The following is a 14,050-nucleotide window of genomic DNA, read 5'->3' as shown; positions in this document are numbered from 1 at the left end:
GAGATCTTTTTTATCTCCAAAAAATTTGAGATTTTTAACTCTATCTGAAGATGAAGATGAAGATGAAGATGAAGAGAAGAAGAAGATTTGATAGTCAACAACGCATCGGACCGGTTTCTAGAGTTAGTACCAACCGCCGACACCGGATGTGCATCTCCCTTCACATATTCCCCATCGTCGACTTTAGATGGCTAGCCCTCGGGCACAATGCCATAATCTGTAAAATCCTCAAGCTCAAGCCCAAATTCAAATCCACTCACCGACTAGCCTACTGTGCGAAACCCACTTAACCGAAAAGTAAATCACCCGCCCAATTCTTTTACCTGCCAATTCCTTTGTTACTTTTTTTGGACAACTTATGTCTATATCCAGTACCTTAAAACCCTCCTAAAATTTCCATATAAAAACCCTACTCTCTCACCGTCAGACTCACTCACTACCTCTTCTTCAACAACTCAACTCCTCCTCCTCTTCATCTAGAGTTTTTCCTTTGGGGAGTAGGAGCTGAGCTGCTGATGAAGTGATTGTGAGGGAGTAGGGTTTTTAAATGGAAAATTTAATAGGATTTAAGGTACTACAGGCTAGCTAATGGGCATGAGTTGGAAAAAAGAAAAAAATGTAGTAAGTAAATTGGCAGGTAAAAGAATTAGGCGAGTGATTTGCTTTTGGGGTAGGTGGGATTGGGATTCGCACATCGTGCTAGCGGGTGAGTGTGTTTTGAGTTTGGACTTGACTCTTGAGCTTGGAAATTGTACAGATTGTAGCATTGTTACTGAAGGCTATCATTCAAAGCCAGCGATGGGGAATATGCGACAGAGGGTATTATACCCAATCCGTGTCGGCGGTTGGTATCGATTCTAAAATTCCGATCAAACGCGTTGTTGACCATAAAAAATATTTTTTTAAATATTTGTCAAAGAATAAATTCATACCAATTACTAGAGAACATAAAAAGTGAGTGATCTATCAGTGTCCTACTATTAGTATAGGTAGTGATACTTACTCTGTTTGTTTGCACCCATTATCTTCCTTTGTTTCTTCAATTGCTAAAAATATAAAAATACATAAGAGGGCAATCCAATCCCCAAAAATCCAAAAAAAAATTCCACCCATTCATGCTACATGAGAAATTTTTAATTGTGACGGGAACACAGGTGGTATACCACGTGTTTTTATGTAAGTGATGAGAAAATTTATTTTTTAAGTTATGAACTTTTTAACACACATATCCCACCATTTATATAGCAACACGTGGTTTACCATCCCGTATGACATTCACATTGAAAAATCTCTCGTGCTATATGGAGCCCAGCAGAGCTGGACCGATGGATTGGACACTTACCTTGTTGTTCCCTCCTTATATTGAGGTTTGGGGAACGACTAGATTTGGAGGTTATAGCCGCAGTTTACACGACACGACGGGTATGTGCGGCTTTCTCCTTCTTACTTCATCATGTCCTCCTTCTACGTTACTGATCATCTCGCCCTTCCATTTCAGACAACTCAATTTTTACTCCTAGAGATTGAAAAATTTATTAGTTACTTTTCGATTTCTAACAATCTCATTGAAGTAGACATTGCAAGAACTCAATTTATATACTGTGAATAAGGATTCAGAGATATTTTGGAGTTGGTTTGTTAGTTTAGGTTGGATGTAAGGTTTATATGGAGAAAAATGAAAGGATGATGTTATAGATAATGTCACATGACGCGCCCTGATTGGTTGAAAATCTATCTACAAGGCTTCTAAAGAGATAGTGACACATGACGCAACGTGATTGATTAAAAATCTTATCGAAAATTTACCCACAAAATTCTCACAGGATCATGACACATAGAGCGACGAGATTGATTAAAAATCTAATCGAAATTATCTACTAAAATTGTAATTTCGAATACTGAGACGTGGGATGATGAGATTAGCTAAAAATCTTATCCGAAATTATAAAATTATCTTTTATTCAATTTTTAAAAGTAATTTTTTAATACCAATAGTTCGGACAATTCATTTATAAAGTGAAAATGTAGTCGGGCACTTACTATTCACTAAAGCATTAATTGTCCTTGCCCAATTGTCTATACAGTAATTACTTTAGTGGAATAAACTTGCTTTAAGAGTGCAAACATACAAAAACGAGTGTGTCAAAATTGTCACCCTATGAACTAATTTTACTTTGCTAAATTCCATAGTGATGTTATAGGATGGTTCATTCTTACAAATTTCCTTCTGGACAATTTTAATTAAGCAAAGAAAATGTTAATTCAAATAAAATAGAAGGGAAAAAAGTGATCAGTCAATTTTTAATCAATAAAAATTTGTTAAACTCACGAGTTGGAAGAGCAAACTGAGCAAGTCATTGAGTTGGTGAAGACCAAATTATTATGATTCTCAAATTGTTCATAAAACACATTTAAATTGAAAACCAAACTGTTATAATTCTCAAGTTGTTCAACTCGCAGGTAAAAAAAATTGTTATAATTCTCAAATTTTTCATAAAACACATTTGAATTGAAGACCAAACCGAGCAAGTCACGGGGTTGGTGAGAACCGTTACTTGGTCCTTCCACCTAAGCAACCACTCACAATTTGTGGAAGAAAATTGTGCGTGCTTGATCCATAGTATAGTGCGTAATTGTGTCGGTGAGAACTTTTATTTGTTTCAAGTCAATCGATCAAGGTTAAATGTTTTAACGTTTTTATATAATTGTGCGTGTTTGATATGTAGCAGAGTGCTTAATTGATTTAAAATATCGCAGCAACTATGATATATAAAGTGAGTTTTATTTCAATAAGAGGATAACAAATGACATAAAAAGAGTTTAATATCGTATAAAGAAAAACTTACACTCTATATTGCATTATTAAATCGAAACATCACACAGGTACTCAGACTCAAATGTCCCACGTGCTGACATCTAACAAACCAATCAAGATCAGAAAGCTCACTAAACACACAAAACACCAAAAACTAAGTGAAGGGATCATTGTTGCGTTGGTGCATGCTCTCTTCAGCCTACCCACCTCCAATTCAACCTCCACACCTACCCCCCTCTCCATCTCATTTCCCACCACCACCATAGTCCCAGTCCAATTCCTTCATTCTTTATCCTGATTTCTCAAAGAGCCCATCTCTCTCTCCCTCTCTCCCTCTCTCTCTCTTTCTCATAAATGGAGGCTAAGTTGCTGATGGCCTCCTCGCCTGTCTTTCATTCAGCTCCCCACGTTTCCAATTCAAGACCCAATTATTTACTTCCCTTGAAAGCAATGCAATCCAACAGTTTCGCATGCCTCAATTCTTCCTTGCCAAAGAAGCCAAATTTGTCTGTCCAGGCTGCTTCGACCTCCATTGGGTACAAACACAGCAACCCTTTTGCCTTAACTTGTTGGGTTTTATGATTTTCCATGTTTGTTCTTTTATGGATCTGCTGGTTGTTCTGTTTTTTATGAGATTTTTATGTTTATGCTGCTTTTGTATTGTTTTTCTTTTTTCCTGGAAATTGGCATGCTTTTATTTTTTCTGTGCACGTATTATCCAACTACGCCAATTGTTCAGTAACCCCAATTCATATAAACTGCATTGATTGTGCAAAGATATTATTTTGAAATAGAATTCCAGTACTTGATTGTTTTGGTTAATTTTTATGGAGTTTTTGCTTGATAGATTGATTAATTAGTCGGGCTACTTCAAGTATTCCGGTTAATTCAAGTTCAAGTATTCGGGTTAGTTCTAGTCCAAGTAATCCGGTTATAGTTCAAGTTTTCCGGTTAGTTGAGTGATAGATTAATTGTTTACGATGAAGAAAATGTTTTTTTCTTGTATTGATAAAGATATAATGTCGCGTTTTCAAATTATGAAAGCCGTGGACAACTATAGTTTGCAATTTTGTTTTTACCATGAATTATGAATGAAAATACTATCGTTTAACTTTTTCAGTGTTATTTTTGCCTAAAAAGTTTCAACACTTGAATACTATGACTGGCTTAAATTGTTAGAAATCTGGTACATACTTCTCGATGGTTTTGCATAAAAAAGCATGCTTGTAGTCACTAAAAATTAAATCCATCGTTGGTCATAAAAATGCATATTATTGATTACTGGGCGGAGTAGGAGCGTCTTGCTTTCAATTTACTTTGGCTAGATTCTAATACAATGCTGCCTATTGGTGAAGATCATTGGCTACAAAGAAAAGGGTGGATGAAACCGATAGTTTGACCCTTGAAGGTATAAGACATTCTTTGATCCGGCAGGAGGATAGCATAATTTTTAGCCTGTTAGAGAGAGCTCAATATTGTCATAATTTGCCTACATATGACCCCAATGCTTTCCCTGTTGATGGGTTCCATGGCTCCTTGGTAGAACACATTCTTAAAGAAACAGAAAAACTTCATGGCCAGGTATGCTAAATCTTAACATGAACACTAAGAACACTCAAAAAAGGACTTGTGGGGTTTCTTATTGTCTTTGCATTGCTATTAGGTGGGAAGATTCAGCAGTCCTGATGAGCATCCTTTCTTTCCGAATGACGTACCTGAACCAGTGTTGCCACCTCTGCACTACCCCCAGGTAATATATAACATACATTTGGAACAATGAAGTTGATTTTTCCCAACCTTGTGAATATCTTTACTTAAGGACAGCAGCAGGGCCACATGCAGGCCTGGTGCGGCAATGGCCTCCCAGATCCTCCATGTGGCTGTTTTCAGTTTTTACATAATTTGAAGAATATATGTAATAGTTAATAGTTTAGAAAATTTTGAAAACATAAGGTTATTACCCCTCTCCTGCAAGGCTGCAAGGGACAAACTATGAGAAACGTTTGAAAAGGTCTGATCAATAACTTGAACGGGGCTGATTGTGATCGAGAAAGTTGTGTTGAACATGGGGGCTTTGTTTTCTTTTTTGGCAAATGTGCTCAGCTCAACATGGTCTAAAGCACAGAAAACGGAGTCTTTTGATGGTAGTACATGCTCAAAAGAAAATTACATCCAAACTATTCAATCGATAACTTGATCTGTAACATTCCTAGATCAATTTAAAATGGTAGTCAATTATGTGTATCCATCTGCAGCAAAAAATATGTTTAAAAAATTTGATTTTACCGAAAAACTAGACATTTAAAATCTAACGCCGTTGGGAAACAGTTAAAGAAACGTCTTGTTGGTCATTGTCAAACTGAAAATTCACTACAATGATCTAGCTCTTCCAATAGGAGAGCTTTCTTTTTATCTCCCCGCTTTCTGCATCTGTCCTATTTGTACTACCATTGTTGTAAGGCAACGGCAATCGTTGTTCTCATTTTCCGAGCGGCAACCACTTTCATTCGGAATCTGAATATATATGTCCAACTTGCAAACAGGTTCTGCATCCCATTGCCAACTCTATTAACATAAACAGAAAAGTTTGGGAAATGTACTTCAGAGATATTATTCCAAGACTGGTTAAAGAAGGAGATGATGGTAACTACGGTTCAACTGCTGTTTGTGACACAATGTGCTTGCAGGTATTCAAATTGTACCTAATCTTACCCTTAGCACAATCCATTTCTCGTCATTTTCTTCTAGAACAATATTGTGCACTTGCTCTTAATAGATTCAGTAATTAACTGCGAGGTAGTTTTTAAATTAGCATTTCTAAATGCTTACCGGGATTCCTCTGATGGCAGGCTCTGTCCAAGAGAATCCATTATGGTAAATTTGTTGCAGAGTGCAAATTTCGATCCAATCCAAATGCCTATGAAGCTGCCATTATCGAACAGGTACATGGTCTTGAATGTATTTTTATATCCTTTTGTCACAAGTAGTTTTGGATGTTCCGCGCTCTTAGTCTGTTTTCTTCATTTTTTTTCAGAACAGGGACAAGGTGATGGCTTTGTTGACATATCCAACGGTTGAGGAGGCAATCATAAAGAGGGTGGAAATGAAGGCGAAAACTTACGGGCAAGAAGTGACCTTGTACGAAGGGGAAAAGAAAAATCCCAACCTGGTTTATAAGATAAAACCAACCTTGGTTGCAGATTTATATGGGGATTGGATCATGCCATTGACAAAGGAAGTTCAAGTGGAATACTTGTTAAGAAGGTTGGACTGAGAGAAAGTTAAACCAGTATTTAATATCTATTTCTATCCACGTACATAAATTTGTGCTTTTTGAAATTGTGCTTTTTTCAGAAGCATGGGGAGCTGCTTATGCTTTTACCTGTAATTTTAAGATTTGATGTGGATGCTAAGAGGGGTGCAAAGACATGTTATTGTTGTATGATTAAATTAAGTATAGGCCGTTTTGCAGTCTATCTATCTATATATATGTCTGTGTGTAAGTTTTGCAGCCCACTCTAGCTTACTGAAGTCTTGAATATTAGTGCCACCCAACTAAAACTGTTGGGGTTATTCTAGACACCCATCCCCGTTACTTTTGTTTTCAAAGTTCCATTTGAAGACTGTTATTGGCGCTCGAAAATATTCAAAACTCACTTCTCAAAGTGTAAACTTTTTCGCACATTATTATAAGTGAGGAGGGCTAGTGAAGTTATGTTTGTAACTGTTTTTGAAAGGGTTAAAAATATTTCTTTACAACCAAAACCACTTATAAATATATGTGGCGGAAAACTTAGAAGTACTTTTAGATTATAGAAGTGCTTTCTTAGGAAACATGTTTCCATGTGTTTTATGTTTCTCTTAGAAGAATTCACAATAAAGTACTTGTAAATTATGTCCTTGTTACAAAAATATTCTCATGCAACATTTACAGAGTGAGGACTGAGAAGAACTTCCCTCTTTAAATTATGTCCTTGTTGCTAAACTATGTGCACAGCAAAAGCAGGTGGATTAGATTTGGGTCTTGTGCAATTGTGCTTTTATCTGAAAAGGCACACGGTTTACAACGTGCCAAACGACAACTATCATAACCCTATTTGATTTGGTTTGCCTTGAATACCTTGATCGTGCTTGGTCCAGAAACTTTATGAACCTAGCCAAACCATAGCAGAAGAAAAAGATGTCATTACACATTAGACATTAGTAGAAATATTCTTCTGTTTTAGGGAGGGGGTTCAAATACGGAGCATGGAATTTAAATGTGAAGACTTTATGCACCTAGCCAAACCATAGCTGAAGAAAAAGACGTCATTCCTTACACATTAGACACTAGTAGAAATATTCTTTTGTTTTAGGAGGGGTTTAAATACGTGGCATCTGAGTGTAGATGTGTGGACTTTATGCACCAAGCTTAACATTAGCTAAACAAAAAAATGTCATTCATTACACATTAGACATTAGTAGAAATATTCTTTTGTTTAAGGGATTGTTTAAATACGAAGCATCGAGTGTACTGTAACTCAAATTTTCTGGATAAGTAGCTCAAAAAGCTCAAAAGCAAAGTGCTTTTTAGACAGCTGTCCGGAGCAACTGCAACTGCTTGGGAGAGACTGGTAGAGTGAGAAAGCAATGGAGAAAGAGAGAGCTATGGTGGTGGTGGTGCTTTTGTGCTTGCTGGTGGTGATGGAACTTCCAGAAGCATCAGCTACCAGATATACTGTGGGAGGGAACATGGGTTGGACTAGCAACGTCAACTCTACTCTTTGGGCTCAGGATAAGCACTTTTACAATGGAGACTGGCTCTGTAGGCTCATCTTTCTTTCTTATCTCTGATCCATTAAATTTTTGCTTTTTCTGTCAATGTTTTTTTTTTGTTCTCCCTTAGTTAATTCACAGCTCAAATTTTTTATTTTTTTGGTTGATGATGCTTCCGAGTGTGTGAGATGTGAAAATGGCCTAATGGGTTTGTGCTCAAAATCTGCTTTTCCACTTTTGTTTGATTTAATAAAAGCACTTTTTTTTTTTTTTTTTTTTTTTTTGTAAGTTGGTTTCTTGTTGCGTAAAGTTTAAGGTAAAAATCAATTTTTCCAGCGGAAAAATGCAGGAAAAAAATTTGGTTATTCAAGTTATGAGAATGCATGTGTCTTTTGGTTTTTGCTGTGTAGAAAAGCCAGTGTCTTCTTATATGTTTGTCGTATAACAATTTACTTTGTCGTACAACAATTTACTTTCATAATTTAATGTATCTTTTGGTTAGTTCTAAAGGGTAGTGGATGAAATAGAAATCTCGAAAATTGCGGAAAGCAATTTCTTAGTAAAAATTCACCCAACATTACACGAAAACTTCAAATAAGCAAGTACCAAATATTAATTTACTACCAAGAAAACTATATATTTTATGCTAGTAGTAGTTGCTAATTCTGTTTTTCTTTTTCCACCAGTTTTTGTGTGTGATAGGAACCAAAAGGACGTTCTAGAGGTGAACCAGACAAACTATGTTCGTGCAATGCTGAAAATCCCCTTCACAACTGGTCCACCGGCGCCGGAAGAGATCTGGTTCCACTGAATGAGCCAAGGCGCTACTACTTCATTAGTAGCAATGGGTTCTGCTACGGTGGCATGAAGATTGCCGTTGAAGTTGAAAACATGCCTTAGTTATGTCGTGTTTTAGTATTCTAGATCAGTGTGATCATGTGACGGTAATAATCTGTGTGTTTTAATAGAGTTGTACTATATAATTGATATGTCATGAATTACAAACACGTTGTGTGTTTTAACACAACGTGATTGTGCGATTCAAAATCACATTGAATTCCACATCCAATTTCACTTCTCATTGTTTGGCTCTTTAAAGAAATCCATAACCCACCAGTAACTTTGAGCCGGATTTCACCATTTTGCTCTAAGATTTAACTTACAAGATTGCCTAATTAACTTCGAAAGCAGTAAAACTGCTGTTAAACGTAAGATTACTGACAACTGCACATTCAGACAAGAGAAGATTGTCCGATTAACCTGGTTTGAACACGGTAATCAACCAACACTTAGTCTTAATTTATTTATTTTTAATCACTAAACTCTCAATCTTAATTAATGTATAAACAATTAGGTTCTTGCAATTATGAACAGGCACAGCTTTAACATTTTTTAACACAAAAGGTCAAACAAGAGAAATATAATATTGCACATAGGAACCGAAGTTGTCTGGACAAGTAGCCCACGGTACTTGTTGATCTGGAAACTGAAACCTTATACAAACAAACTACCCCAGCAAAACTAAAAGCTCAAAAGCAAAGTGCTTTTTTAGACACAGCTTTCCAGAGCAACTGTTACTGCTTGTGAGAGACTGATAGAGTGAGAGAGAGAGCAATGGAGAAAGAGAGAGCTACGGCGGTGGTGGTGCTTTTGTGCTTGGTGGTGGTGATGGAACTTCCAGAAGCATCAGCTACGAGATATATGGTGGGCGGGAACGTGGGTTGGACCAGCAATGTGAACTATACTATTTGGGCTCAGGATAAGCACTTTTACAATGGAGACTGGCTCTGTAAGCTAACCTTTCTTTCTCTTCTCTCAGATCCATTAAGTATTTGCTTTTTCTGTCAATGGTATTTGTTCTGTTAGTTAATTCACAGATCAAATTTTCTATTATTTGGTTGATGATGCATGTGAGTGTGTTAGATGTGAAAATGGCTTAAAGGGTTGTGCTTAAAATCTGCTTTTTCCACTTTTCTTTGATGAAATAAAAGCACTTCTTTGTAAATGTCTTTTTCCTGATGTGTAATGTTCAAGTTCAAATTCAGTTTTTCCTGCTGAAAATGCAGGAAAAAGAAGAAATGATTACAATTTTGGTCATTCAAGTTATGAGAATGCATGTGTGGTTACTTTAATTGCTTAAATTTGTTATAAACAGTGTAAATATAATCAGATTACTAATTACGGAGTTTTTCTGAATTTTGTTTCTTGCTGTGTAAACCTTATGCTAAATCTTAGTTAATTATTTAAGTATTAAAATGTTAAAACTCAGATTTGCCTACTGAAAAAATATGCAGGAAAAGGAAGAAGGAGCATTTAAATTTTGGTAATTATCTTCAAAGTCCACAGCATACAAGATTTCTGTTATGTTTTAGTATTTTGTATCTATCATCCTGGCTGATTCAGATCTGCAACTTTTTCTAGTTGTTTCCCTCTTGGCTTTTTGGCTTTTTCTGTCAAGAAAGCCATTGTCACAGTTTACTTTCATATTTACTTTCATATTTTTGGCTTTTTCTATATGATTGTTATACAACAATTTACTTTCATATTTTAATGTATCTTTTGGATAGTAAACTAAAGGGAAATCCGAAAATGAACAGGAGTGCGGAAATCAATTCCTTAGTAAAAATTCGCCCTATACTACACGAAAACTTCAAATAAGTAGAAAACCATATATTTTAAGCTAGTTGGTAATTCCGTTTACTTTTTCCTCTAGTTTTTGTTTATGATAGGAACCAAATGGATGTTATAGAGGTGAACCAGACAAACTATGTCTCGTGCAATGCTGAACATCCCCTTCACAACTGGACCACCGGAGCCGGAAGAGATGTGGTTCCACTGAATGTGACAAGGGACTACTACTTCATTACTAGCAAGGGGTACTGCTATGGTGGCATGAAGCTCGCCGTTAAAGTTGAAAACATGCATCCACCCCCCGAAGCTGCCCCAGTGAAGAGCAAGAGCAGTGACCTAACACCTGCTTCCCTGTTTGTTGTGCCCGCAGTCTTCGCCATTGGGGCAATGTGGGACGCTTTAGTTCGGCTGTGAACGCATATGATATTTAAACTTGAGCTAGCATTGATGGGATTATTGAAATTCGCTAAACAGTGAGGATTATCCAAATCAAAATTAGACTATTCTTCTAGCTAAGTAAGTTAAGCCATTGATTTGTGAAGCAAATTGAGATTGCCTTTCACTTTACTTGTATCTAATTTTCTTTTGGTTTTTGGGGTTTGTAATTTGTTGGTGTTGTTTTAGTTTCACCTTGATGGTGAGTAGAAATTGGACAATGGTGTTTTGAATGAGGAAATTTTTAAGTGTTATTTTAATGGATGAATTTGAATACTTTATTTATTGGAGTATTCACATGCTTTGATTGCCGAAGTTTGTGGAAATTGACTGTATTTTATTCGTGATCCTCCAAGCATGGAGCTGGATCCAACTGTTTAAGCGTGTCCTTTTGAGCGTTCCTACAACTGAAGCAGGTGGAAGGTCAACCCAACTCTAACTCATCGTTTACAATAAATTTCGATCACATGATTGAATACTCGAGGGATGATGAACAAATGCAATCGGTAAACACCTTAGCATTAGCTTAATGATTCAATCTTCACTTCTAAATTCTAAAAGAGAGAGACATGAATCAACCTAATCCACGCACAAGAAGAAAACTTGCATTAAATCCAGGTTACACGAGCATGTATGACCCTCAAAACCAAGTCTCTGTTGCGTCCATTGCGATGAACTTGTCCTACCAGTCGTAAGACCAGTTCGAAAATACTTCAAACTTCAATTCAATCGCAATCCCTGTAAACATACCTTTCCTTCCCAATAATTAGACTAATCTAGCTAATGCAAGATAAAGATAAAAGTGTTTAGGGTTTGAATTGAAACTTACTGGAATCTAGTAGTCGATGATGAATCTTTATTCAAGTACTATGAAGCAAGTACTAATGATCTGTGTTTTAGGGTTTGAATTGTGTATATTATTCTTCTCTCTAGGAGGTAAATATATAGTTGTACAATATCCCACATAATAGGAAATAAGAATCCCAATTATACAAGGAATCAAATAGAGGATTACATTCCTAAATTCTATGGTTGACTCACGCCAACACTCCCCCTTAAGTTGGTGCATAGATATCTCCTAATTAAGCCCAATTTGTCAAGTGAGTCGTGAAACACCTTTGTTGAAACCGCAAGAGTTAACACATCTGCTAATTGTTGTTTAGACCTCACGTGTGGAATATCAATCAATTTGACATCTAACTTCTCTTTGATGAAATGTCTATCTACCTCCACATGCTTTGTACGATCATACTGAACAGGATTATTGGCTATTTCTCTCGCAGCTTGGTTGTCACAGTATAATAACATAGCTCCCTAAGGCTTGAACCCAATCTCAGTGAGAAGAATCATGAGCCATAACAATTCACAGATTCCATTTGCCATCCCCTTGTACTCTGCCTCTGCAGTGGATCTAGCTACTACATTTTGCTTCTTGCTTCTCCAGGTTACCAGATTTCCTGCTACGAATGTAAAGTAGCCTGATATGGAGTGACGATCAGTAATGTTTCCCGCCCAGTCAGCATCAGTATACCTCTTCACCTCCATATGTCCATGCTTCTTGAAGATCAATCCTTTACCCGGTGCACATTTTAGATAACTTAGTATATGCATCATTGCTACCATGTGATCCTCACTGGGTGCATGCATAAACTGACTTACAACGCTGACTATATATGCAATATTTGGACGTGTAAGAGATAGGTAAATCAACCATCCTACCAATCTCTGATATCTTTCTTTATTGGTAGGCACTTGATTCTGATATATTGCTAGGTGATGATTCTGCACAATAGGAGTTTCAGATGGTTTACAGGCCAATATTCCAGTTTCAGAGAGAAGATTAAGAATATACTTCTGCTAAGACAAGTAAATACTGTCACGAGAACGAGCAACTTCAATGCCCAAGAAGTATTTCAAGCCTCATAGTTCTTTCATCTCAAATTCTGATGAAGAATACCCCTGCAGCCCTTACCATTTCATCCACATAGATTATCAACAAAGTAACTTTACCTTCCATGCATTTGATAAACAAGGTGTGGTCCATATTTCCTTGTCTATAGCCATACTTTTTCATTGCTTCAGTGAACCTTCCAAACCATGCCCTGGGTGACTGTTTGAGTTCGTAGAGAGCCTTTTGGAGTTTACATACTTTTCCTCCTTCATTCGATCTTTCATATCTTAGTGAAAGATCCATTTATACTTCATCTTCTAGATCTTCATATAAGAAAGCATTCTTCATATCGAACTATTTCAAAGGCTAGTCCAGGTTAGCAGCTAAAGAAAAAAGGACTCAAATAGTATTCATTTTTACGACCGGAGCAAACATGTCTTGGTAGTCAACTCCAAATGTATGTGTGTATGCTTTAGCTACCAATTTTGCCTTGTATCTATCAATAGATGCATTCGCTTTGTGCTTTATGGTGAACACCCATTTGCATCCCACCGGTCTCTTCCCTTGTGGTAGTGACATTACATTCCACGTTCTGTTCCTTCATAAGGCTTCCATTTCTACTTTCATGGCTTCTACCCAACAGGATTCTTGCAAAGCCTCTTCCACTTTCGTTGGAATTTTAATCCTAACCATTTGATTCACCATGGCTTGGCACTTGGGTGATAGTCGATGAGCGAACACATTCTGTGCAATTGCATATCTCATTTTTCCTTCCGGAGAAAACCTGTTAGGTGGTTTCCCACGATTTTGCCTAGGAGGTAAAATATAGGAATTTTCAATAATATTTAAAGTATGAGAACGTACATCTTGGATATTCGTGGGGATATGAACGTGTACTATTGGAGGAGAATGAGGGTTATTTTCTGTTTGCACAATCTCAGTAATATTCGTTGACCAATTACTTTCTATTGAATCAATAAATGATGCAGGCCTATTATTCTTTGCTCCATGAACTGTCTCTCGGTCAGGAGTTTCTCGGCCAAGATCCACTAGGTTTTGGAATGCTATACGATGGCCCACTACTGGGCTTGGAGCTGTTATGTCGTGGCTCACCATTGGGCTTTGAATTGTTGTGTCATGGCCTACTAATGGGCTTGAATTGTTGGACTTTGAATTGTTGTACCATGGAATGATGTGTCATGGCTTTGAATTTGAATTGGTGTTGCTTGGATTGATGCGTCACAGCTTCCTTATTAGGTACCGTTTGGTAAGTGGGGTGAGACGGAACGCAGTGGGAGGAAATGCATTTGTCCCACGTTTGGTGCGTCAAATTGTCTAAAACGCACTATTCTGTGGAACGAATTTTAGTCACTTTTTCGGCCCCCACTTCCCTTTCTACAGAACCCCTCTCTTTCTCAACTCACCCATATATGTGTTCGTTAGCTCTTCTGCAACTACTTATTATTGGTAAAGAAGTAGCAGGAAAGTTTAGATCTTGAAGAGTTTTCATATTATATATATGG

At 37.0% G+C, this 14,050-nt stretch overlaps 2 protein-coding genes and 1 pseudogene across 2 annotated transcripts; all 3 read left to right on the top strand.

The window, feature by feature from the left end:
* The first annotated feature begins 2,966 nt into the window (after positions 1-2,966).
* LOC125474391 (chorismate mutase 1, chloroplastic-like) lies at positions 2,967-6,318 on the top strand. Its single transcript, XM_048577974.1, has 6 exons — positions 2,967-3,351; positions 4,171-4,396; positions 4,479-4,565; positions 5,359-5,502; positions 5,665-5,757; positions 5,850-6,318. Exons 1-6 carry the CDS (start codon positions 3,170-3,172, stop codon positions 6,087-6,089), a joined length of 972 nt encoding a protein of 323 aa, XP_048433931.1. The 5' UTR covers positions 2,967-3,169; the 3' UTR covers positions 6,090-6,318.
* An 887-nt stretch (positions 6,319-7,205) lies between these two features.
* LOC125474390 lies at positions 7,206-8,651 on the top strand (annotated as a pseudogene).
* A 376-nt stretch (positions 8,652-9,027) lies between these two features.
* LOC125474115 (lamin-like protein) lies at positions 9,028-10,917 on the top strand. Its single transcript, XM_048577552.1, has 2 exons — positions 9,028-9,359; positions 10,284-10,917. The coding sequence occupies exons 1-2, from the start codon at positions 9,185-9,187 to the stop codon at positions 10,613-10,615; spliced, it is 507 nt and encodes a 168-aa protein (XP_048433509.1). The 5' UTR covers positions 9,028-9,184; the 3' UTR covers positions 10,616-10,917.
* Positions 10,918-14,050: the final 3,133 nt, after the last annotated feature.

The sequence above is a fragment of a genome, unplaced genomic scaffold (genome assembly GCF_019419815.1).
Source record: "Pyrus x bretschneideri cultivar Hongxiangsu unplaced genomic scaffold, Pyrus_bretschneideri_v1 Contig12, whole genome shotgun sequence".
Taxonomy (NCBI): domain Eukaryota; kingdom Viridiplantae; phylum Streptophyta; class Magnoliopsida; order Rosales; family Rosaceae; genus Pyrus; species Pyrus x bretschneideri.
The sequence above is the reverse complement of the archived record's forward strand: the minus strand, read 5'-3'. Positions and strand labels throughout refer to the sequence as shown.